The 21979-nt window shown below is 42.4% G+C and overlaps 1 protein-coding gene across 1 annotated transcript in view; it reads right to left on the bottom strand.

The window, feature by feature from the left end:
• The window catches only part of zfhx4 (zinc finger homeobox 4), a 63114-nt gene extending 41141 nt beyond the window's left edge, over window positions 1-21973 (bottom strand). The window contains 4 exon segments of the mRNA XM_020606481.1: window positions 14450-14991; window positions 17299-17593; window positions 18745-18957; window positions 19469-21973. Coding sequence (XP_020462137.1) covers window positions 14450-14991; window positions 17299-17593; window positions 18745-18957; window positions 19469-21952 — 3534 coding nt within the window. The 5' untranslated portion in view covers window positions 21953-21973.
• Window positions 21974-21979: the final 6 nt, after the last annotated feature.

Raw genomic sequence — 21979 nt, 5'->3', positions numbered from 1 at the left:
GCTAGCAGCAAGTCAGTGGGTAACATCTCAGTCATTTAGCTCTTTATTTTCTATAATATGTGTTCAGAAAACACAATTCCTGAAAACCTTACTTCTACATAAATCTACTACACATGAAAACACCTTCACTAACTTAACACTTAAAATACTGAAATTATAAAAAAAAAAATGTAGAAACACAAACCAGATCAATAGCAACTAAACCCTATCTACACAATATTTTCTTTTTTGATTTTAAAAAGAGGGAAGACTATTAGCACAGTAACAGATGCAGTTTAGAGTAGTTTTATTTAGTTCAGGCACTGCACATCATTTCAAGCTAACTGAAACCGCTTGAGGTGATGTAAAGATTGAAAACACAAAAGGTCAGATAAGGGGTTGATTTCCAAACACAGCTTTGTCTTTAACATGAACATTGCCCAGCTCTCGCAATTGTTGCCAGCTGCAGGGGCTTCTTATTCATGTGAGCTGTCAGTTGCAAGCCCTTAATTTCTAGTTGCCGATTTTAGGGCACTGAAACCATGCAAAGCTGCCCCCTACCTCTTGTCCTTCCCTTGTGTGTGTGTGCACACACACGCACGCACAGCCCCCATTCCACCTTGCCCTACTCCCACATACCCAGTCAAGCCAAGCATATCAAGTGTGCCTCTGTTGTTGCTGATGGGCTAATGAACAATGCACAAAAACAAAAGACCAGGCCAGGCTTTTATTATCTGATCCTCTGTGGAGAGCAGGGAGGGCGAGAGAGAGACATAAAGAGAAAAGAAGATCCAGGCAAAGAGACAGTGACACAGAGGTGGCTCATGGAGGTTAGTTTCTACTTTCTTGAGATTTATTCATAGAGCCATGAGATAAACAGGTGCGGGGTCCTATGAATGAATTAGAACACATAATTGTGTGTTTGCATGCGAGTTCTAGATCATACAGAATAATGTCTGATTCCTAAAGCATCTCAAACAAGAAGAGATTGAAAGAGATTGGAAAAACATATGTGTGGTAGGTGTGTGTGGGGAAGAGGGTGGGGGGTGAGAGGGTGCACAGTTAGCTGCAGGTGTGTGAGTTCTAAACCCCCTCTTCCTCCTTTGACAAATAGGGATTAGCAACATAGCTACAGCCACTAACACATCTTTTCTCTCTGGCTCTCCATCGTTCTCTCTTTTGTAGGAAATCTTTCAAGGTTTTTCTCATGAGATGGTGGGACGTCCCCTCACAGTCAGAGGCCCTTTCAGAAGTCTTAAGTTTTAATTAAGTCTGAGTTGTCAGAAGAAAGCTCCCCTAGTCCAGAGCTCAGGGCCATTAATTACAGCTATCTTTGTTTCTCTGTGAAAGGAGGCCTCCCTCACTCCTTCTCTCTTGCTTCTTTTCTTTATTTCCCCACCCTCCCTTGCAGTAAAGCCTTACCAAGGAAACCACACACACGTGTTCATGGAAGTACATGAAAATACGCATACACAACATGTTTTCACTTTGTTTCATTCCAATATGAGCTTTTTTTCAATGTTTTTCTATGTGTTTACAACACGGTGTGTTACCAGTCACCATTTTCTCACCCTTCATAACGGTCTTCCATACGCGTTACACAAAACTCCTATACTTTGATACAACCCTACTGTCATTCTGTCATCTGTCATTACAACTAGAGCATAAAAACAAGAATACTTAGCACTACTGTGTCGTATTTGTTCTTTCTTAATTCCAATGTGCTGCTCTAGTATACCAGTATAACCTTTATTTTAGGACCATTCTGATGTAATTTAGGGGTACTTAGAATTTAATGGAAATTGAAAGAAGTTCTTAGAATTGAATGAAATGTTAGCAATCAAACAAGACCTTCCCTCCAATAACAAAATTCAGTGTTAACAACTGCCACAGAAGAAAAGCTCATTGGAAATGTGGCAAAGTGACCAAGTTGAATTTCTTCACAGAACTGACTGATGGTTGACAGTCATATCTGGAAAGAAGGGTTTCACTGGAGTCATCCTTGGTTGTTTCCAGTGGCTCCTAATGGCACTACTAGTCTGAAATTAAAGTTTTCTTATAAATCGACAGTGGCCTAAATACTTAGCATTCATCAATGGCATTAACTTTTTTCTATTTGTTTTTAGTATATGAGGCTTCAGCTGAGAGTAAATGGATGATATACTTTGGGTTGAACTGGGCTGCCAGATAGGTTTAGGCCTAATATTAATTCTCTTCTCATCAGCACATTCCAGAGGGTTTGTTTAAGACCTAAACTAGAGGGTTGTCTGTTGCTCTTTGGCACTCCATAGGCCTGAAATGCAGGCGGTCTGGTGATCACAGGCCAGAACATCCATGATTTATGAACTTTTAAAGGAGCACTTTAACTCCTGCCAGGCGTGGGCTGTATAACGCATATTGAAACACACAAACACACTGTTCCCACTCCTGGGTTTACGCCTGTGTTGATCTACTTGAAATGTGTATGTAATTTATGCTGCAGTTGTTTTGTGTGTGCATATATGTGCTGTAAATACAGTGGTGTCACATGACTATGTTTGTGGTGTGTGTGCAGAGTGGCAAAAAAAAAAGCCTGTCTCTGTCAATATGGCACCACTCCAGAGTTCCTGGTGGTTAATTGTTGGGGATTAGTGTTTGGAAAACAACCAAATAAGATAACACCCCCTGTGGGCCAATCAAAATCAGCTAAACAGCACTCTCTGGACCTAAACATGGGCATCTCTTGGTGACGGGGGAGGTGCATACATACACACCTCCATACACACAGAATGTAAATTGCAACACATGGGATTTCCTGTTTACCTTTCAAAAAGCACAATATCGTCAGTCCTATCGATGACATACACACACAGTGGGACTTGTAGTGAGGAGATTGGAGGAAAGTCAATTTAGCAGGTAAGGGATGCTCCCTTGTGTAGTGGATTGCTGCTGTGAATGTGAGTGAGGGTGAAGGTGACGATGACTGCATTTATTATGCACAATGAGTTGACAAAACACCTTTCTCACACACACATACAGTACACACAAACTCACTCACCAGCTCGCCCCGTGCTTGTAGGGCAGCACTGCTGTCTCATATTCATTTGTTCTAACTGTGGTGACAAAGCTCTCTTATAACTGAATTCTAAAGAAGGCAAGGCAAAAGACATCTTCTCACAACTCCTTCTATCTCTTAGGGCAGAGACACACCAAAACAATGTCAAAGAACTGGCAGCAAAGTAAGCCGACTGTTGCATCCCCTCATATTGGCTTTGTCTAGGCCAGTCGGGTTGGCACCTGAACACATCGCACAGACTACAGCCAACCTGCAGATACTGTACATTCTGTGCCTGAATGAGAGGAATAACTCCCGCTACCAGCAGGTGGCAGTGACTGTATCCACCATTCAGGAAGGGAAAGAAGAAGAGCTAGACAGTGGAAATACAAACTGTAAACAAAGCGGCTCTTGTTCAAGCCTTGACAGACACTCACCAACAGCTTGACGGTGGCTGATGGCCGACCATCGGCTTGGTGTGTCATGGCCCTCAGAGCGTGCACATGTACGTATGTGGAAGTGTATGTGTGTGTAGTGGTAGAATTTTAATGCTCTATGTTCCTTACCTCTATCTGTACATGTATGTTTGGTGTGTTTATACACCAGTGATTTTGAGTCCACATTTCTTATTCAGTTTTGCCTCACGTGTATTTGTCTCTGTCTTTATCAATATGCATTCTTTTTTCTCTTTGCCTGTGATTGTGCATGTACACATAGTCAAATATTTCAAAAGCAGCCTGAAGCAGTGGGGTTGTGTTTTCCTCCATAAGCCAAAAGACAAATTAGGGTATTCGGTACAAACATGACTCTTACCTGTCATTAACTGTAGAACAGGGCAGGTAATGAACGCATACTGAAAAAAGAACCCCCCCCATCACCACCACAACGTTTTAATAACTAGTGTGTGTGTATGTGTCAGAGCATGTGTGTACATGTTTTATATACAGTATGTGAAGAATTGGTATGCTCCTGTTTGTGTCTGCTGGGAGTATGTGCATGCATGCAAATGTGCACCACAGACACTGTGAAGATAAAAACCTCTTTATGTCCTTCTATCAGTGTTTTATGGGAAGCAGGGAGCTTGTTGTTGGGTATACTTTCTTTCTGGAATGTCATCACCTTCCGGTGCTATCCCCTGGGCCCCTGGGAGCCATCGAAGACAAAAACAGACCCACTTGGCACAGCAAACAACAAAAGCATATTTTGCTCCTAAAGAAAATATTTGAAACACACACCAGTGCAGCCTGGAAGGCTCCCAAATATAGAATTCCATCAGCGCTACCACCTCCCTAACATATGTTACTACTAACTGTGTCTCAGCCCCCAAAACATAGATGTAACACAAGATCACTGGCAATAGATTTACTTGTAGACTGCACTGCTGAAAGAGATGCTGAGGGCCCAGCTATGTGCCACTTTACTTCCACAGATAAAGAGAGCGGCAAATATATTGAAGAAAGATTCAGTGCTGCACATGCACAAAAACAAATATGAAAATAGAAGCCACATATAAAAACTGCTGAGTGCACGTTGCATATGCACAAATAGTCACCCACAAGGCACATCTCCTGCTTTTCTCTCTCTATTACTCTTACAAGGCCACATGTGTGTGATCTAAAGATGCTAGAGATACAAAACAATACCAGAAAAAACCCCTCCCCCAACCCACCCGATTTTCTTTTTGTTCCTCATGGCCATTTTTTTCTTTACTACTAAGGCTCACACTTTACATATATATATATACATACACACACATTATACTGTATGTCTCTTCTGTTTCTCCCAGCTTTGCCTGCTGGCAGTCACGTATGATCACAACTCTGGGGCCTGTCCATGACGTGCAGGGCCTGTGGTCAAGCCTAGTTTAGGTCACCCAATAATAATAAGCATCCATCTCATAATGACTGCAAAGCCAAAAAAATGAATTATCCCAACAAGTCTTTCATACTAGCTTTCTGCCACGCTTCTCCACTTCTATGCTGTCCCTCTCTTTTACTGTCCATTCTTTTATCTTTTCCTCTTTTTTCACTCCAATTCTTCTTTATTCCTCATTGCTTTTTGTCAGCAGAAAAGCAATGAAGAAGCAATGAAGGCCTTTGTGAGAGGCTGGAAGAATAATGTAACTCTAAAATCCAGTTAATAGTCTTACTTTCCATTTTTCTGACTCACACACACACACACAGACACATTTGTTTTGTTTTCTTGTGGGGGCTTTACACTGACTTTCATTCATTTCTTGGAGCGCTACCCTAACCTTAACCATAACCACTACAAGCATCTGGTCCAGATGAGGAAGGCTGAGTCCCCACAATGCGAGTAATACCAGGCCCACACAATCACGTTCACTCACTCACACAACCAAACTTGCAGAAATGACGTAATTGTGTCTGACGTATGGGGCAAAGTTCAAGCAGAGGTTCACAGCTTCCTAACCTCTGGCCCCTTTCTTCTATATAATCACTTCTGTCTTTTTATCTCTTACTCTGTCTACACACAAAAAAAATCTACTTTGCTTATATTAGAGCATGATCCTTTTTTTTCTGATCTGTCAGAAATATTTTAATTTTTATTATTATTTATTCAGTTATTTATTTTTTGCATCACTAAGCACAGTCACCACATATTTATCTTGTACAGACCCAGCAGCAGCTGGGAATAGCAAATTCTAGAAGCCAGAGGCACCAGAACAAATCTTACTTTACTCAGAAGTGCATGTGTGTGTGTGTTAGGGGTCTTAAAAGCTAGCACTCCTCCTCCCTCCATTAAAATGGATCATTATTTACATTAGCATTAGATTTAGACAGCATGGCACAACCACTTATTCCCTATTAGCCACCCTTTAGGGTCTAAAAGCCCCCGCTTGTCTCCATCACTGCCAGGTGAGACTGACCAGACCTCCCCATTTCCCAAACCATCGTGCCACTGAGATTATCCTTTCCATTGACTCACAATGAGACAGAGATCATAAAATGCTGAGATCAAGATCATCAGCATGTTAAAATGCTTGTGGCATTATTTTTTTTCCAGTGCTGTGCATGAGGAGGGATATTGCCAAAATGCTAACATGCAAGTAACTCCTGACAGGATCCATAAAGGTTTGGGAGAAAAACAAAAATAAAAGTGTTGAAAATCTGGCTGATACCATAAAAGAGGCTTGTAATACATATTTATAACGTCTGTAATGTCACATTAATATAAAACTGAAATCGAAAATAAGGGAAAAATTTTTGGTGCTGAGACGAGCAGTATTCTTTGCCAAGTTTTTCTCCCATCTGTTCACAATAAAGACTTGCTAAAAAGTGTCTGTTAGAGAAAGTTAGACAAAAGAAATGCTAAAAACATAGAGTGACAGAAACTACCTGACAGACTGAAGGGCAACTCTTCAATAGGGAGAACAAAAGAAAAAGGCAGGAATGATGGGGAAGAATCTAGATGAATGTAGTCAGGTTCAAATCATTAATTACACATTCCTAAGCCTGTGAAGGAGAGTACTGTTTTCCAGTTAACCCCTACCCTGTCGCATGGTTTCACTTACCAAAAAGACAAAAGGTACAGGGAACAAAACACAAACCTACTGTAATACCAGACCCTACTAATGAGAGAGGAATGGGAGCAAACATCCCTGGGGTGGATCCTCATGAGAAAATGGTTGGTGATTACTAGACAAAGGAAATTCTTTTTGAAACTGTCCCAGAATGGCAGACTTTCTGCTTATTTATTTTAAAAGCTGTATTGATGAAATGAATGTGTGATCATGCTGCTTTTTGGAGGGATACTTCAAAACACACGTTATGTTTGACCCAATCTTATTAAATGATACTATATATAATGTTTGAGAATTCATTCCTAGTCGGGGTTACCTACAGTCCTAGAATTCCTACTATGATAATATAATAGTTCCACACTCTTGATAGAACAAAAGGTGAGGTTGAGGCCTCATTCCTATGAAACAATGTCACATTGCATATTATGTATAATTGTGTGTGTGTGTCTGGTTATCTCTCATATGTTGGGGACCAAAACCTTTTTGTTTGGAGACTGTCCTTTGTTGAGTTCACCAGATACTGATGCTGACTTGGTTTAAGGCTAGGCTAGGGTTACCATAAGGCTTAGGGTTAGGCAAGTAGTGGCTATAATTAAGGTTAGAGAAAGTCTCCAGGAAATAAATGTAGGTGAATGTAAAGTCCTCAGAGGGAATTAATTGTGTGTGTATGTGTCACACACTAAGGAGAACTCAATAAAAGTATCACTTCAGCTGTGCCATTTTGGATATTGCCACAGGAAATCAAATGCCTTGCAGTTGACCTACAAGATGGCATACTTGATCCCTTCCTGCTTTCTTTACAGAAGGAGGCCAGTATTTGGTCTGTGCCTCTCTCTTTTCTCGCTTCACCCTTCTATATAAAAAACTCAAACATTTAAGCAGTCACTGTGTTTCATGAAGCACACACAGATAACTATATGCTGATATGTCATGTAAACATAGTCAGCCACACATTGAACATGATGAGTTCTGTGCTGTTCCGGCAACACAGAGGACCCTACCATTTTTTGCATGAGCCCAAGGAGGGGGCAGTAAGCTGATAGTGGTGGCAGCACTAGGCAGAGCCGCCTGCCTGGTAGTGTTTGTCCAGACCTCGGCTGTCTAAAGGAAGGATATTGTTTTCCCCTGAAAAAGCCTCAGCCTCAGTCCGCATACCAGTGTCCACTCAACATACCAATGGGCTCTTTGAAGATTACTCAAATGTTTGCCTTTGTTCCCCCACCACTCCCCCATCTGCCCCTATCTCTAGTCCTAACCAATGCTCCTGCTAGAAGTAAAAGATGAGAAAGGAGAGGGTGCAAAAAAACAACAACAACAAAAAATGCACCAAAGTTATATCTTCAGAAAACAGTAGGAAAGCAAAAACCACCCTGGGCTGCAGTAGGATTTAAAATGGCATCTATAGGAGATGGGCAAACACTGAAAAGAACAATAGCACTCTGGCCACCAGCATAGTAAATCTAAACATAACCAATAGAGAAGGGCAGCACATTAGCATCTGATTTTATACCAGTCTGTTCAACGCAAGTCCCCCATTGGCCTGCAGATAAAGTGCAACATGCTTGTAAGAGCAGTCCACTCCTCATCCCTCTATGAGCATAAGTAAACAAGTAGCGTTGAATATGATAATTCCAATGAGTCAATTTAACTCACCACCCAACCCACATTAATCCTGATCAAGTAAGTGGCCTTTCTATCAGGTCTTTTTCAAAGCATTCAGGATTACCTCACAAAAACTAAGCTGCTTGAACTCACGGGAGGTCAGCGTTATTGTGCCGCTGCAGTGATAGAAGGCTGGCGGCAGATATGAATGGACAGCAGAACAGGTCAGTTTCTCTTCCTCCAATTCTCTGGCAACATCTCTCAAACCTTCTCTCTTCACCATATAATCAAACATTTCCCACCACTTATTTATTAACCAAGGACCTAATGATTAAAATGAATTACAGCTAGAATGCTGAAATGCCAAATGCTGGGCCACATGCTGATAATGACAGGGAGAGTGTGAGAAGGAGAGAAACACAGAGAGAAAGAAACTTGGAACCATTTCAAGGGAGGCGCAATTACTTCCATTCAATTGATTACTGATTTGGAAGGCCATGGACAAGTATTTAAATTCAACTTTATCTATATCAATATTCTGATAGCTTCAGGGGAGGGAACAACTGTGATTGTGCTATTTTAGTACCACTTTAAGGCTGATGTAACATTTCAAAACACTGATAATAATGACAAGTACTGCAAATGAGAAAACCACAACTGTCTGTTTACTTGTCTTATACACAGAAAAACACACCTTCATAAAATGGAGGGAAAGGGAATTTACCCTCAAAGTCTACTTCTCTAAACTAATTCACCAGAAAGTTGAGAGTTAAAGAGGAAAGAGGGCACAACTAGCTAGGGTAATTAAACATTACATATGAGAGTCAGTCAGGTGTTGACACTGTGCATACACACACACACACACACACACACACACACACACACACACACACAGACCATCTGTTTAGGGAGAGAAAGAATGGGTGCAACTCTTATTAATATCTATGAGGATTATTAGGAGGAAGGCGGATGATGGGGAAGTCTATCCATTCAAACCTTTCTGTCAAACACACAAAGTGGTAGCATACACATGCAAACACACATGCACACACCTGCTTTTATGCTTTAATTAGCCACCACCCTCCCTTCCCCACTTCACCACCCCCAGACCTCTGAAAGATTTCCATTGTAATCTCCATGCAGGTGAAAAAGGAGCCGATTTGAATAATCTACCAACTGGTGTCTCTTTGCCTCATAGACTCAATGAGAGAAAGAGAGAGTGAGTGACTGACTGAGCAAAATAACAACTTGTAGAAGTGAGAAATGAGGAGAAAGACAGACAGAAAGACACCTTTCTGGCAAAAACACCGAAGCGAATTCATTTGTCTGCTCAGGTCTACAGCGCTGAACTCTCGGCTGCATCATCTGTCTCCATGACAGAACATGAAAATCTATATCTCCCAGTCAAGTAGCATCTAGAGTGAAGTGTCTGTGAACGTTCCTTTTTGAAGAGAATAGCAACTCGTTAAAGTCTGTCTGCGACAAGGATGCAGCAATTTGTCTGGAACAAGTGGACACGGGTTCAAGCAGATAATGGTAACTTGATAACCGAGACTACAATCGCATGGGAGTGTATATGCAGTTAATGTATATGTACATATGGCTTTTGAGTGTGTGTACTGTTATGTGCACACATCTGAGTGTGTGTCATAAATTGTGCCATGCATGTGAAATAGTTCCCTTCTCTCTTCTATTCAGTTGAACATCACAGTGTTTTTTAATGGAAATCTATTTGGATCAATCTCCCGTCCATTTCCCCATCAAGTCCAAATGACAGTCCAATAATTTGGACTGCATATATATATATAAGGTCTTTTGATTTTCAAATGAGAGTGGGCAGGGTTGACCCTTACTAATAGCCAAGGCACAACAGTAGACTTAATATCACAGATGCATAAGTACAGCCATCTTGATCTGAGGGAGAATGAGGAGAATACTGTTTGAGGAAGCTGGAAAATTGAAAGAAGAAAAAACGCTTGATTTATGGAAAAAAAGTGAAAAATCCAAAGGGGATGATGAAAATGAGAAAAGGGGAGACTCTTCTTTTGATGCATCGACAAATCCAGTCTCTTTTCTCTTCTTCTTTCATTCCATCTCTCCCTCCTTAAATCACTTCCCTCATTTAATTCCCCCCTCACCCCTCATTTCCCAGCCATGGTCTTGCCAACAGGATCATGGGTAATGAGATGGCCTATCTGTGGCTCCCCAGGGGAGACATAGAAAGAGAAAGAGAGAATGAGAAAAAGAGAAAGTCAGACACAAAGCAAAGACAGCAGCTAGGACAGAGTGTGACAGCATCAGAGGGAGATGGAGGGAATGAGTCGCTTTCTATCTCTGCTCTTATTTTCTGTATGTCCCACTTCACCTTCCACTCTCCCTCCAAAATGTTGAGTTCAAAGGAAAGTGTGAGGGAAGGGAAAAGAAAAACAGAGATGTGGATATATGCAGTTGACCCCAGACATCCATTTCCACTTGAATTATGATGGAAAAGTGGACAGACAGACAGGGGTGGGGTGGTTGGTACTAGGGACTATTTAAGATTTATTCATATAGCCATCTGAGAAACAGGTGCCATGGTCTATGAGACATAGAGAGTGTGTGTACCTGTGTGTGTGTGGTCCTTGACCATGCCACATTGGCCATAAACATTTTCAACTTCTAATGACCCAGGGGCAAGCTCAGCATAGACTTCAACCTCAAAGCACACACACACACGCAAACAAAGCAGCTCACGTGTTCACTACAGACTAAACCCCCTACTTAGCCCTGCAGGACTTATGAATGGCACTGACAGATTTACTCCTATCTCCATCTGTATAAAGCCAGTGTTTGTTATTAAAAATCATAACCAAGACATACACCTTCAGCCAGGCCAGCTGTGGACACACTATGCTATGACACCATGTAATGCAGAGCTTACCACACAGGCTGCTAGCACACAAATTACAAATGCCATTTGTCACTTACAGTGTTTCCAGGGGGTATATACTAGTGCACTTGACAGCTATGATAAATAAAGTCAAGTTCTATACACACATTTCATTTCCAGCTAAACTTTACATCATCAGAGACGATATGGAAAACAACCAGTATTCTGGTTAAAAACAAAAATCTGATTTCCTACACTTCTTCTCCAATAAGTGGCGAGTTGTTGACCTCTGCTTTTCCTAAAAAAGCCTCTTTTCAGACTGAGTTTCAAAGGTGTGAAAAAACATAGCCCTCTCCATTCATTTCTGTGGGGGATAGCACCACAGGGGGCTTCGGGAAAATGACAAAAACCAGTGAGGTGAAAAAAGCTGGATCTGGTTCAACTTTTGCTCCACAGGACGTGACATCTTCCAGTAAAGGTGCTGCATTGATCAATCACGTAGGACAGATGATCGCAATGTTAACGCCAATGGAAATAAAACTTTAGTTTACCTTGTTAGCGTGAGCATTCACGGCTGTTCATTGTCAAATTTGGGTCACACTGCTATTCACTGTCATATTTGGGCCACAGTTAATGCGCCATAATGACATGTCATGTGTTTTCATTAGTTAGGGTACTGGATGTTAAACAGTGTTTTTTTTATTCATCATTGCTGACACACGGGTGGTAGAAATTGGTGCTAGGGTAGAGTAGGCTACGTTAGCAGCATAGTTAACCAAAATACAACAGAAACTCACGGGCTGGAAATGTGAATGAAGCTACTCAAGTTCACTCGTCCCAATGTCGTACACACTTAAAACAGTCCCCCTGCAACCCCTCATCCCCTTGACCAACACAGCTCCTTGCATTGCATGGAGTTGTGTTTTTGCCAGATCAAGGTGGATGTACAGTAAGGCCTGTGACTTCCTATGCCACCTGCTGTGCCTTGGACACCAGATGACTTGATGTCTATGTACTGCTAATGTCATTTCCCTTTTGCTGTTTCAAAGTCTGGAAAAAATCAAACTTTCAACTCTCAATTCCCATTAGAAGTAGTCCATTGCTGTTACAAAGCAGCCATAAAATGTGCAAATGTGCTTTTTGTTTGTATCTTCAAATGGTTTCCCATGCCATAAAGATATTCTATGTTTCCAAAAAAACAGATGGTAAAGTCATCAACACTTGAGTCTTTCAAGCGTCCAGCCAAGCTACCTCCATCCCCATGTGCTTTTCACCTCAGCCAATACATAAAAGGAGAGGTATTTTTCTGGTCAAATAAAGAAATGACTTTTTTCCTCTGCTCTTGCTCTCCTGCTCTATGCTTTCTCTCCCCCTTTCTCTACTTTACTACCACATGTCCAGGGGTAAAATAGTAGGATTTCTGCCAGAAGCATTAAAAGTGTCATCTGTGGAACAGATTTGTTAAGGCCTGTGAGGTAGGTGGGTGTTTAGATGAGGTACAGCTGTGTATGGGTGCACAGAGGGGGCACTGGGATGACCCTCACCTACCTTGGATAAAATGATGTTTGTGTGTGCCTACGGACAGTCCTTTGCTTTACCCTAACTCTTCCTGGGAAAGTGAAATAAGAGCTAAATTAGGACTATGTTCATATAAGTATTTTGCTTCACTTCTGTACTGTTGATTGTGTATCTTGGGTTTGCACAGTGAGTTCCAGCCAATATAAAAAAAGGTTACTTTGCATAATTATATAGCTGCCAATGTTCACTGCAGCTGAGGCAACCTATGTAGCTATTGCTTCATATTAAATCAATTTAAACAACACCCAAAAGTGGCTCAACACTCTAAAATGCATCCTCTGTCAGTATAAATGTCCTGATTAGTGTGGATTTATCAAGCTGATCCTGTTTGTTGGGACCTCAACTAACATAGGCCAATGTGCAAGCTGCAGTTTTGTCAAGAACTGAACCGATATTTCAACACAATTCATGGACGATCCCTGACAACTGACATTGCAGACTCATTCCAAGTTTAACCACTGCCAGACTGTCAGCCAATCCTGTGTCAATATGTACAGTCTGTTTAAGTGAACTACGACCGTTTTAAATACCTCTAAGAATGCCAATGTGTATCCACTCAAGTAAAAATCAGTCACAGATTTCTGAATAAATACCGTTCCTTAAAGATTACATTGCAGGCACCACATTCACAAAATAATTAATCACAACACTGACAGAAATCTGATAGGACAGTGGAGTAAGGCTCCTTTTATGAATGTAATCTGGAGATTCAAATCAAATAAACTCTTTGTTGTATGCCATTCTGTCTTATCTAAGTTCCCTACATCAACTTCCTATCAATTACCCAGAAATTCTTTTTATTTAAAAATAAAAATCACACTTGCAAAATATGAGTAAATTATTATGAGGACCTCTTAAAACATAGAAGTGGTTAAATCAGCATAGAAATATAACAGTAGTTCTATATTCTACTTATTAAAACACCAATAGAACTTTGTTTTATATCCTTTAACTCATGTTGTCTCCACATTTAAGGCACAACACAGACACAAACACCTTCCACTGCCAAATGTTGCATGCAGTAGTAAAAAAAAATTCTCATTAATGTAATGCACTTGGTCCTGTCCTGTAGGTCAGGGCCTAACAGCATCCTATTTACTGTAGCTGAAGGAGGTTTCTGAGCAGCTAAATCACCTTAAAGATGTAGTAGGTGAGAAAGATGCCAAACATTGTTTCTGGAAACATTAAAAATAAAAAGAATGTAGTTAGAATGTATACTTTTTTATAAAATCTGAAGCTGTTTTGACAGTAATTAAAAAATAAATACAACCATTACATAAAAACTGATTTTTAAATCTAGTCTGACTTATTTTTGTGGGCTTTTTGCCTTTACTATGTTGGTGGGTCACAGAGAGGCAGACAGGAAATGGATATAACCTCCGCCAAATGTTGGCAGCTGGACTTGAACCGCCAATGTCATGCATGCACTGTGGTGCCCCGGTATTTGAAATGTTTAGTGTGTATATCTGTGCCTTACATAGAGATCAAATTTCAAAAGTAAGAATGCACAGAGTGCAGTAGGGTCCACTTTCATGGTTATATCACAAAATTTTAACTAGTAAAAAGGGGTCTACATCTTGAGCATAACAACAAATTCTTTAATTACTCAAGAAATACCAGTAAAAGTTTTGTGCTGTATATAATACAATGTCAGTCCTGCAAAAACGATGAATCTCCAAATGCATTTTTTTCTTGATTTTATATCTACATATTTTAGATAAGCATTTTCTCCCTCACATGTAGGCAGTGATTTTTATTTTGCTGATTTTTTTATTCAGATGGAACAAAAATTAGTAATCTGATGTTACTGCAGGATACAAAACAGGAGTAAGCGGTATTTTACCTTGTAGAGTCGGATGGCAGCTTCATGCCTCTGGTTGGTGGCATGTAGTCTCAGTTTATCCACACTGTTGCTGTAGTAGTCACAGGCATTGCACTTGAGGTGCACGGGGTTACCAATGGCCACACACTTTAATCTCCACTGGTTGGCCTTGCCTCCCTCCTTGATGTGGGCCACCAGCTGGTGCTTCTGCATGTGCTTGTCTGTCTTGCAGTGCAGTTGAAAGTTGGCCTTTAGCTGTGTGTTATAGCTACAAAGTTTGCACTGGTAGACATCACCCACCATGCAACGCCACTCCTCTTCGGGCAAAGAGCGTTCGGCATTGACGTGGGCATTGAGAGCCTCCAGGCTGTCCGTGGAGTAGCAGTTGCACACAGCGCACTGGTAGAGGCACAGCGAGGGGTCATTTATAGGTGGCGACAAGGAGGAGAGGGATGGGTCTGATGAGGACATGCCCCCGATTCCACCCGAGGACACCAGGGATAGGTCATCTGCCATAAGTTGACCGCTGGCAAGACGCAGCTCCGTTGATAGGTCACTATTCACTGTGGACAAAATAAGTGACAAGACAAGGACTGATGAAAATGCTGGTAAATGGTAAGACCTGAGGAAGAATTACATACATGGAGACACAGTGAGATAACATGTCATATAGAAGACAGGCAGTATACAGAGCAGGAAGAATACAAAGGGGTGTAAAAACAAAGCGGTATGACAAAGACAAAGCTCTAAGGGAAAATGAAAGACACACGCAGAGAGTTGGATAAAGAATAGAGAGGAAGAGAAAAGATTCTTTTTATTAAATTAAATTAGGTGAGAAGAGAGAGGTGAGTCTTCTATGCAGGCCTCTCTCACACAAAAGGATTTGATAAAGCTTCACAGAGGACTAGGGCTCCTTACAAAGTCTTGTCTATAAAAAACCCTAATAGGATTGAATCAGGATCAATTACAATCATCCTTTTCAACTTGCTAACTCCCTCATCAGGTAGCTTTAATTACTGCTCTCAGCAATGGTGGGACAACAGTTTCAGTTTTCTTTTTTCTGGCAAAAAATAGATCTGCCATTCATACAATTATAATTAACTCTTTCATTTGATCCTTCTGCCGTCTCTCTGTGCATGTCACCAAATCCCATCATATCTGTTTTTTCCCCCAGATAATATCTCAACACTGTGTTTGGAGCACAGGAGATTTAACAGTCATGACTAAATGTTTTTATTTTCTATGTTCTTCTTCTGTGTGTTAGTGTATGTTTCACCCTTCACATACTGACATGCTTCCTTCATCCTTCGCCTATGCATGCATCTGTCTGTGTGTATGAGTGAGTTTTTGAATATACGATATCCTGCTCACACCATCTAATCACCATCTCTAGGGGATCGTGTGTTATCAGCGTAATTCACTGAGAGTACAACTGCTGGCTGGGCTGTGACCTCCACACTAGAGGAGGGAGTGGGTGTGTAACACTGCAGAGTCATTGTTAAACCTCTCTCACTCCTACGGGAATCTGCTTCCTGCTGTGTGAGATTGTGTGCTCGTGTGTGTGTGTGTGTGTGTGTGTTCTCTCCAGGGTGAGCAAAGCTGAAGCTGTGTGTATGGGGGTGGGGTGGATTAAGCTGACTAAAGAAAATTACAAATGAGAGATTAAGAATAGTTCTCATGTGGCATCTTACATCTTATAATCATTTTTTAATCAGCGAGAGGGGTCAAAGAAAAGAAAACACGATAGAAAGACAATATGAGAGTGGAGATAAAAGGAAAAGAGAAGAGAGTGTAACAAGGGGGGCTAGGTAAAACAGATGGCAGCAGAGAAAGAAAGATGAGATGAGAAGGCAGTGGGAAAAAAATGAATAACAAAAAAAGCCACAAAGATACTGTAAAAATAAGAAATAAACAAGGCTGTATAATATACTGTATATCAGGATTTATATACATATTTGACCACTTTTAGTGTATGTATGTATGTATAGAGATGGATGGATGGATAGATGGATAGATAGATAGAGAGAGAGATAATCTTAGCTGTTCCTAACACTGCACTCTTCTGGAGAGATCTGATGCTGTTCCTGGCGTCTTGTGAAGCCACTTTCTCTGTTTAGGAGTCACAGCCCTGAGTGCTCCTACCACCACTGGAAATCACTTCGGCTGTCGCTTTCCACATCTGCTCCAGTTCCTCTTTCAGCTCCTGGCACCTCTCCAACTTCTCATGCTCCTTCTTCCTGATGTTGCTGTCATTTGGGATTTCTACATCTATAACCACTGCTAGCAGATGCTCCTTATCTACTACCACAATGTTCAGCTAGTTTGCCAGTACCTGCTGTCTGTCTGGATCTGGATCTACATTTGGGTCTTGACATCAGCAGCCTCCTTGCCCTCCTTTAATGGCATGGTATGTGATGACTGGCAGGGCATACATTCTGATGGCTTGGACACTGAGACTGCTCTGCAGTCTTATCCTTTGATGGTTCTTGGATGTTGCTGTCCTCCTTCCCTCCTCATTGTGGTTCTATGTACAGATCTTGATAATTTAAGTGACATCTGAATTTGCATCATTCTCTTAGTTCTTGTCACTTTCATATCAGAGGAAGACAGTGTGAAGCCTTGTGAGGTCTTGTCCATGTCTGTCAAATCCCGGTCTCCCATGTCAAAAGGTGGCAATCAAACCATTATACTACCCAGCCTCTCTCTCTGTGTGTGTGTGTGTGTGTGTGTGTGTGTGTGTGTGTGTGTGTGTGTGTGTGAGAGAGAGAGAGAGAGAGTGTGAAAAACAAGCAGAAGAAAATAAAAACCAAATATGAAATACCCTTATAAATAATACCCTGGTGTTTCATTTCAATTCTAGTATGACTTACTTAGACCTGATCCAAAAGCAGCTGCAGTTGCAGGATCTAGCTGGAATGGGTTAATCATAATCTGGGCGTCTGGGCCACTGCCGCTGGCTGGGTTCTCCATTTTTACACCTGCCAGGCCCATATTTTGTGCCAGGTAGTATTGGTAAAGCTCTGCCTCAGCTGGGGCCAGGCCTAGATGGAGGCTGTGTTGGATCTGCTTCATGTTCTGCTGCAGTAGCATCATGTTGTGCATGTGTTTCTCGCTGGTCATATGGATTCGCAAGTTCCTCGCCACATTGGTCTCATAGTCACACACCTGTTGGAAGCAAGGTGGGATAAATGTTTTAAGACATCTGCCTAGACTAGTTTGCTTATCATCATTAGAGCTTTATATTGTTCTTAAAAGTAAAAATCTAGCCACAGGGGTTGCAAGCCAGGGTCAAAAGAGTGTCAGCAAAAATCAAAGGAAGGGTGTACAAGACAGTAGTGAGACCAGCTATGCTGTATGGGTTAGAGACTGTAGCAGTGAGGAAAAGACAAGAGGTAGAGATGGAGGTAGCAGAGATGAGGATGTTGAGGTTCTCTTTAGGAGGGACCAGGATGGGCAGGATTAGGAATGAGCACATCAGAGGGACAGCTCAGGTTGCTTTTGGGGACAAGGTCAGAGAGGCCAGATTGAGATGGTTTGGACATGTGCAGAGGAGGGATAGTGGTTATATTGGTAGAAGGATGTTGGAGATGGAGCTGCCAGGCAAGAGGGCAAGAGGAAGGCCAAAGAGGAGATATATGGATGTGCTAAAAGAAGACATGAAGTTAACTGGGGTGAGAGTAGAGGATGCCGAGGATAGAATTAGGTGGAAACAGATGGTTCGCTGTGGCGACCCCTAGCGGGAACAGCCGAAAGAAGAAGAAGAAGATTGTTCTTAAAAGTAAAATAAATTTGATTACAATAAATTTTTATTAAATCAAATTCTACAACAACAGCACCAAAAGTTCTGAATAGAAAGAAAATCACTTTTGGCTTTTCCCGTTTAGGGGTCGCCACAGTTAATCGTCACACTGATGACTCGCATGTTGACATTTGACATGTGTTTTACACCAGATGCCCTTCCTGACGCAGCCTAGATTCAAACCCAGGGCGCTGTGCTATTGCCGCGGCGCCTTAACCACTAGCCTACCAGGGACGGCTACATGAAAATTTCTTAATACCCAAATCAAAATATAATGGGTGATGTAAGTATTTTAGTATTGCATTCATGATCATGATTTTGGCTTCCATATTACTTGGAGATAATACTAGAGTCTACTGTATGAGAAATTCTGTTTTATAATCATCAGGTGTCAGATGTTGTGGCCAAGCAAAATAAACAGCGTGATGTGCAGGGAAACAACTGGCTCACTGTGTAGACAGTGTTGTTTTTATGTTCCTACCTCAGCCCTACAATGATTTCCTGTTTGTTTTGTTACCTCACAGCGCCAAGTGGGTTTATGTTTAGGTTTGGATGGTGAAGATGCACTGCAGCTTCCACCAAGGCTGGCACTGGGCACAGGGCTGGCATGGTTGTGGTTGTACTGTGCCTCACTGCCACCGTTTTGGAGCGTTTGCACATTGTTCAGATGCTTGTCCGACTGCATGTGGATGCTAAGGTTGCCTTTGGTGGTGGTTGAGTAGTTGCACACCTAAAAGAGAAGGAAGAATACTGTGATGCATGGTAAATATTATATACCTTTAAAATCAAAACTGGCTGATATGTGAAAAATGATAAAAATTCAGATTTTCTTTAGTCTGTCTTTTGAGATAATTACATTAACCTTCAGAGTTGTGATAGATGTTGTTGAATAAAAGCAAAAATGCAAACATACCTAAATGCCTCTTTCTTTTCTTCTGACAATGAATTTCCAGTTAAGCAAACATCATAATCTTGATGTTCCCATAACTGGTTAGGTGTCTGTGGCTCAAAGTTTGCATGAAAAACAAACTCCCTTTTCAATATTGCTAAAATCATGATTTTTTTTTTTTAATTTCAATTAGCATGTCCACCAAACACAATTATCTTTTTTTTTAATGAAAGATACAAGTTGGTTTATAAAACCCAATTTTAAAAAAGGACATTATTGTAATCTGAAAATATCAGAAATATTTAAAAGCAGGGACAGAAATACAGAGAGATGAAAAATTAGACTGACAAACCTCACAGCGGAAAGGCTTGTATCCACAGGTATAGCTTTCGCCTCTAGCTAAACGAGGATGAGACTGTCCTGTGCGGCAGTACACACAGGATCCACCAGATTCTGGATGTTTCTCCTTCATGTGGGCATCGAGTGTCTGCTGGTACTTATAGTGCCAGTTACATTTGGGACACTTCAGTGTCTTGCAGGAGTTGCGTGAATGCATCATTGTCATATGCCCTCCCAGAGACCGCGATGATCCCAAGACGGTATCACACTTGGGACATTCCACCCCACTAACTGGGGACCCTTCACCTGGACCAGGTGTACCAGGTGTCCCTGGAGTTCCGGGTGTACTAGGATTTCCTGTTTGTTGATGCAAAGACCCAGGACTCTCATCATCTCTGCGCAATATCATGTCAAGGGGGTGGGAAGATGGTGAGGACCCATCCCTTCCTGCCAGGGCTTCACTGGTTGAGTCACTGTAGTTCTCCCGTTCTCTTACGATTGCCAGGGCAGTAGACAGGGAGCTCTTCTCTATCCCCAGCTTCTCACATGTAGGCAGGGAGGATGAGGAGGTGGATGGAGGACATTTATTGTCACTGTTAAACTTTAGCATACTGTTACACAGGGGGGAAATACTTTGGTTTAAGAAATCTTTGCTACTGGTGGTGATGACCCGCTGGCCCGTCATTGCCACGGTCGTGGCCTGTTCCTCCTCCTCATCTAACTCCATTTCTACTCCACCTTCATTGGAGTAAGTATTGGAGTAAGCATCCTCATCCTGCTCTGGGCTTTCTCCTCCAACTGTAGTGGGCTCCAGTTTGATGGGGGGATATTGGCTCAGGATCAGCCGATTGGGTTGCAAAGTGCCTGTGTCCATAACATGGCCTTTACAGTTACAATCAGAATTCTGACCTTCCAGGTTGCCACCAGCGGCAGCAGCAGCAGAACTCCCACTGGGGGTTCTGTGGGCACCAACCCCAAGGTTTGGGTTGGTTTCAGCCTTTGGCATGGTTTGAGTTCTGGGGGTTTGGTCATTAGTTGAGCTGCTAGCACTGCCTTTCAAAAAGGCAAAACCTGCCTGAAGGGAATCAGCATTCTCCCCATTACTGTGGAGAGCATTCCACAAGCCACGGAGCCCTGTGTCAGGCCCTAGGAAGTTGGCAGGTGTGGGAAAGTGGGGTAGCACAGAGTTGGTGGGCTTTTTTGGTTCCAGAAAGCTTATAAGAGGTTCTTTGTCCTTGCCGATGCCCTGGATGATGGCAGAGACATGCTTATTGCTCAGCAGCTTCTGCTCCTGCTCATTCAGGGTCATACGGTGGTCATGGACAGCATGTGTCACGAAGGAACGGCTGTAGCCAAAAGACAGCTTGCACAGGAAACACATCAGCACAGGCTTCCGCCGCCCATCGGCCACGCAACCCTCAAACTTGGACAGGTCCACATTATTGGGGACATCTTTGGACACACAGGAGTTTTTGGCTGCACCATCCGCCGTCAGATAGTCTTTGTCATTTTTGTGGCGGAGGTCATACACACGAAAACTGTGCAACACGGGACCAGCCCCCACCAGCCCTCCAGCTGAGGTATTTGGGAAGGAGGGGTGGTCAGCCACTAGGGATTTACTCCCCAGGGATGAGGCGATGTGGAAGGTGTTGATGATCTGGGGGTAGAAGGACATGGGTGCAGCGGGCTGCTCCAAGTGCTCCCCCCTTGGGCTTAGGCCACTCTGACCACTGCTGGACTGAACACTGGGGAAGTTCTGGGGGGACAGCAAGCTCCTGAATTGGAGAGCCCCAGAGAGACCCCCCTGGTTGCCACACTGCTCTTTGGAGTCCTCCAGAATGAAGGCAGAGCCATCAGGCTGGTAGATAATCTCACCACACAGGTTCTCCACATCGCTATCCTCTTCCATTTCAACCTCGCTGTTCATTTCTGCCATTTCTGCAGCACCTACCTCATGCTCATCTTCACTTTCCTCCCCTACCATCCTTTCAACCTCCTCACCCTCCTCATGACCTCCAATGATAGGCAGGCGGGCACTGGGGCAGTGGTGCTCCATGTATTTTTGTAAACTGGAGAAGGAAGAAGAACATTCGTTGCAGGGGATCTCCTTTGTCGGTACCACGGGAGATGTGGCAGGGGCAGAACAGTCCGAACCCAAAGTTGCTCCTCCTCCTGGTAAAGTCCCGGTAACACTGCCTTTGTTACCAGTAGTAAAGCTTTCTCTCCAACTTTGTTCAGTTAGAGGGTTGGTAGTTGCACTGACAGTGGTGGGGGTAGCAGTAGACCTCAGTGGACTCACAGCAGGCTGTCCAAAGCCATTTTCCGACTCTCCAATGGCGGCAGGCGAGGAATGGTTGCTGTTAGTGTTGTTGATTTTATTGGCGACACTGGATTCCATAGTGACGACAGAGTTGTCCTCAGCAGCAGTGTCCAGCCTCTGGCCATCATGTTCATGCTGGCGTGACGACACCATAAGAGGAGAGTCACAAGTTGCCATGATGACCACTGTATAAGGATCTCATCT

This window comes from Monopterus albus, unplaced genomic scaffold (genome assembly GCF_001952655.1).
Source record: "Monopterus albus unplaced genomic scaffold, M_albus_1.0 scaffold78.1, whole genome shotgun sequence".
Taxonomy (NCBI): domain Eukaryota; kingdom Metazoa; phylum Chordata; class Actinopteri; order Synbranchiformes; family Synbranchidae; genus Monopterus; species Monopterus albus.
This window is presented reverse-complemented; position numbering and strand designations above follow the sequence as displayed.